Source organism: Cnephaeus nilssonii (genome assembly GCF_951640355.1).
Source record: "Cnephaeus nilssonii genome assembly, chromosome: 7".
NCBI lineage: Eukaryota > Metazoa > Chordata > Mammalia > Chiroptera > Vespertilionidae > Cnephaeus > Cnephaeus nilssonii.
In genome coordinates, this window is record NC_137078.1 from 70337417 (window position 1) to 70342638 (window position 5222).

At 43.9% G+C, this 5222-nt stretch overlaps 1 protein-coding gene across 1 annotated transcript in view; it reads right to left on the reverse strand.

Moving 5' to 3' along the window:
• Positions 1 to 2605: 2605 nt before the first annotated feature.
• ORC1 (origin recognition complex subunit 1) overlaps positions 2606 to 5222 on the reverse strand; it is a 29223-nt gene continuing 26606 nt past the window's right edge. Inside the window, exon 18 of the mRNA XM_079776913.1 lies at positions 2606 to 4554. Coding sequence (XP_079633039.1) covers positions 4360 to 4554 — 195 coding nt within the window. The 3' untranslated portion in view covers positions 2606 to 4359. The remainder of the gene's footprint in view (positions 4555 to 5222) is intronic.

Consider the following 5222-nt stretch of genomic DNA (forward strand, 5'->3'; position numbering starts at 1 on the left):
CAACAGGTGTCTCCAAGGGTGGCGTCCTGAGCGCGCCGGCCACGCAAGGCTAGTTTTGTGGGCCGAAGGGCGGTTCCGGGGAGCCAGCCGGCCTGCACAAAGGCAGCAGGTGCGACCCCTGCCCTTGCTCCATTACACCTTCCCCACCAAGTCGCCTCCTGGGCTCCTGGGCGCACTCTCACCGCACGTCCTTGCTCAGCCCTCTGGCGTGGGTCCCGGGCTGGCGCCGACCCCACCAAAGGGGCGGGCTTCTCTGCTTGCCACCTTCTTGGTGTCCTTTGAGCTTCTCCAGCAAAATGGGGTGCACCATATATATTTTTTAAAGTATTTTTATTGATTTCAGAAAGGAAGGCAGTGGGAGAGAGAGGTAGAAACATCAATGATGAGAATCATTGATCAGCTGCCTCCTGCACAACCCCACACTGGGCATGGAGCCCATAACCCTGGCATGTGCCCTGACTGGGAATCCAACCGTGACCTCCTGGTTCATAGGTTGATGCTCAACCACTGAGCCACGCCAGCCGGGCCATATTTTTAAACATTTAGTAACTACCTTTCCAATCAGAAAGTGGGTTAAATATTTAAGATATGACCGGCAGTGGGTGTTCACTGCACCTCTTCATGAAGTTTAGCACCTCTCCCCCTACTTTGCAGGGCAATGAAATGGGGGATGGTAAGAGGCATTAAAGAGCATCTTCCATCTAAAACAAACCTTGCAACTCACTCCTGCATATCTCAACTTTTAAATTACATTTTGTAGTTAGTGATTGGAAGAATCTTGCATTTTCCTTGGGCAAAGAGCTTTTCCATATCCTATTGCTTTTGGTTGGTTGGTTGCCCAAAGAGACTGACCTTAGCATTGTAAAACTGAAGTTTCATTCCAATTTTTCTGTCATTAAATATAATAAAACTAGAGGCCCAGTGCATGGATTCATGAACCGGTGGGGTCCCTTGGCCTGGCCTTTGCCTTCTCACAATATGGGACCCCTCAGGAGATGTCAGATTGCCAGTGTTGGCCTGATTCCTGCAGGCCAGACAGAGGGACCCCACCGGTTCACGAATCCGTGCACCAGGCCTCTAGTATGCATATAAGATCTTTGGTTACTCTCTCCCACGCTACCCCCTGAGATTCATCAGTCTGTTCCATGTTCCCATGTCTGTGCATTGAACATCTGCCCCCTGGTGGTCAATGTGCCTCATAACTACCAAATGGTCGAACAGTCGCTTAGGCTTTTATATATAGACTAGAGACCTGGTGCATGAAATTCGTGCATGGAGGGCGGGGTTCCCTCAACTCAGCCTGCACCCTCTCCAATTGGGGACCCCTTGAAGGATGTCCAACTGCCATTTCAGGCCCGATTCCAGAGATCGGGCCTAAACCGGCAGTCAGATATCCCTCTCACAATCTGGGACCACTGGCTCCTAACTGCTCACCTGCCTGCCTCCCTGCCTGATTGCCCTTAACTGTCTCTGCCTGCCAACCTGATCACCCCTAACTGCCCTCCCCTGCTGACCTGGTTGCCCCCAACTGCCCTCCCCTGCCAGCATGATCTCGCCCTCAATGGCCCTCTCCTGCAGGCCTGATGTTGCCCCCAACTGTCCTCCTCTGCTGGCCAATTTGGTTCTGATTGGTCGGTTCCTATGCCAGTCAGCGTCAAAAGTTCCACCTCCTAGGCAGCCATTGGTTCCCCACAGCACCCACCTTTGGTTCTGATTGGTCGGTTCCTATGCCAGTCAGCGTCAAAAGCTCTGTCTCCTAGGCAGCCATTGGCTCCCCACAGCACCCAGATTTGGTTCTCATTGGTTGGTTCCTATGCCAGTCAGCATTAGAAGCTCCGCCTCCTAGGCAGCCATTGGTTCCCCACAGCACCCACCTTTGGTTCTGATTGGTTGGTTCCTATGCCAGTCAGCATCTCCAGGCCTATTTCTGTGCTTGATCAAGAGGCTGGGAGAGAAAGAAAAGCCTGGCTGCTGGCAAAGATCAGAAAGAAAGAGGGAGAGAAAGAGAGAGGTAAGTACACTGATCAACAGCTTCCACTGAGGCTGAAGATCAGACACTGACTCACTTTCTGGGTCTTAGCCACCTGGGCAGTCAGTGCTGGGTCACCAGGCTGCAGCTGGACAACCCAATGCTGACTTCCGGATGGTCAGCATTTGGTCGTGAGCGGTCGTTACAATCCTGGGCTTTTATTATTAAGATAGATATATGTCTGTCTATCTATCTGTCTATCGATCTATCTACAGGGGCCCGATGCACAAAGATTCATGCAAGAATGGGCCTTCCTTCCCCTGGCTGCCGGCACCACCTTTGTTCTGGCTGGAGCCGCCTTTCCGCTATGGCTCGGAGCCACCTTTCTGCCTTTCCCACACTGCCCAGAGGCCCGGAGTGGCTGGGGTGGTGCAGAATGCCAGTGTTGTCGCCACGGCGATGACGCAAGCGTCCTGCCCCGCCCCTGGCCTGCATATGCAAATTAACCCATCTTTGTTGGGTTAATTTGCATACTCCTGATTGGCTGATGGGTGTCGTGAAGTACAGTCAATTAGCATGTTACTCTTTTATTAGGTAGATATTTAATATATCATCAAAGGTATACAGTGTTTCACATTTGCTAGAATGCAAGCTCCACTGTCCTTTAAGTTATCCCGTGTCTAAAGCAATGCATTATACATAGTAGGCATTCAATAAAAATAGTTCCTATTCCTGATGTGAATTAACATGAGTACCAATCACAAGTTTAAGAAAAAAATAGCACAATAATATAGTTGAAACCACCTATACACCTATCATGGTGCCAGACTTTCCTAAAGAGCTACCTACTCTCCTGAGTTATTCTTGAGCATTTCTCTTTATTTCTACTATGTATGTAAATGCCCTTAAATAATCCTTATATTTTTCCAAGCTTTAACATTATATCATTGTTATCACCACATATATTCTTCAACTTATCTGCTCAACTCTATTTGTAAGATTCATCCACATTTGACACTTGCAATTTATCTAATTATTTTTCATTTCTGTATGGCATTTCATAGTATGAAAATAATTTACTTTTCCAATGCCTTGCCATTATAGTACTATGAACATTCTTGTATACAACTCCTAGGGTACACGTGCTTTTCTATGGTATATACCTAGGAGTGGAATTGCTGCCTCATATGATTTCCATTTTCCAGACTAAATACCAAATTATCTACAAAGTATTTGTTTGTTTACACTCCCATCAGTGGTGCATTTGGATTCCAGTTGTTCATATAGAGATTCTCCTACACTATTTATCACTCACAAAATTTAACCTTTACCTCATACTTATTAACTAATATTACTGTAGTCCACAATGCATGTAATTATTTGCATCTCTTAAATATACAACCCAATCAAAACTCACAGTACAATTAGCTCTCATTTCTCTATTTTCCTTTAGTTTAGAATAATTCCTCCATTTTGTTTTTGTCTTTTGTGATATTGACATTTTTAAAAAGGAAAAGTTGCTTTGTAGAGTATTTTCTCCTCAATTTTGATTTAGCTTATTATTTTCTCAATACTTAGGTCAAACATTTCTGGCAGGACTATTATTACATGGGTGATGTGTGTTTCTCATGGGGAAGCTTTAGATGTCAGTTTGTCCCATTGTTGGTTTCCAAATAAATATTAGAATTAACTTGCAACGTTATACAAAAAAACCCTGCCAAGATTTTGATTGGAATTGATTTCTATTTAGAGATTAATTACATCTCTTTATTAGCTTTATTCCTAGACACCTTATATTTTCTGTGCCATCTAAGTCTTTTTCATTTAAATATTTGTTTTTATGATATATGGTACCTTTTTTAAATGTACATTTTCTATCTATTCATTGCCAGGGATTCTTTATTACTGATATTACTTCCAGCATTTCTTTTTTGTAAACTAAGTTTGTTTCATTCACATTGCTCAAAAGTTAAAAAGATACATGAAATACAGTGAAAGTCTTTTTGTAACTCCTGATCATAGCCATCCATTTCTTTCCCAGGGGCACCCAATATAACCAATTTCTTACATATTTCCCCAGACTATTTTACACCAATTCAAATAATTGTGTGCAGATATTGATATACATGGCATGTTACCATTAAATAAATGGTGGGGCTACTAACAGAAATAAAAGTCAGAGAGAGGTTTTATTTGGTTTTATAATCTGATGTTTGGAATGACTAGAAATTTCCCAAACACTCTGGAAAAATCAAATTATTTAAAAGAAAATTCCAAACTACATGGTAGTCATTTCCCTTCATTATATTTTGCCACAAAAAGTCCATGTGCTTAGAAAAATAAAATCCGGTTCTTCAAAATCAGCTCACAGTCCTTCCTTGTGAAGCTCTTCACTCTTCCTTCAGGGCGTACAGCACATCCCCCTGGCTGATGTTGAGCCGCACGCGAAGGAGCAGGTCATTCCTGCTGGGCTCCACGAGGAGGAGGCGGCAGGAGCCCAGGCGAGAGCACACTGCCATGGTCTCTGACATGGTGGGGTAGGGGAGCCCCTCCATCCGGCACAGTTCCACGTGCTGCCTGTATACCTAGAAACAAAAAGCAGATCTGAGGTCAGCTGCAAGGAAGGTTACGAGAGGAAAGGTAGTCCTGGGTCTGTATCTGATTCATTATTTCTTCTTTTAGGGAAATCAGATACTTCTTGACCAGGATATTTAGTACCCCGAAGGCATCAAAGGTTGTCACAATGGGGGCACAAATGAAGAGCAGAATGCAGTACTACCTTCAGAATCAGGGTTCTTACAAATACCTAAATATGACGCCCTGGCAAGTCATCTCGCTTTCTGAGCTTCGGTTTTATCTATTAAATGTATTATATCTCTTGAGTAATGGATATAAAATGTCTAGTACTGAAATTGTTACACAGTCTTGGTATCCTGGGGCTGAGAATTCCATAATGGAGATGGTCATAATTCAAGTCAAATTTTGCTATAAGGTATTTTTCTAGAACCTGAAAGAGCTCTTCTTCAGAGTGACTTTCACTTTAAGTATGTAAACATTTCCTGAACATCTACAATATGCCATTAACTGCAGTGAACCAGGAACCCAAATCTGAATTGGTTAATATTCCTGCTTCTGACAAGCTCCCAGTATTGTACAGGTACCAAGGCATGACCCTTGGAAAAGCACAGAGGCACAGAGACAATCTACAATAATAAAAGAGAAACATGCAAATTGACCGTACCTCCGCGACGCC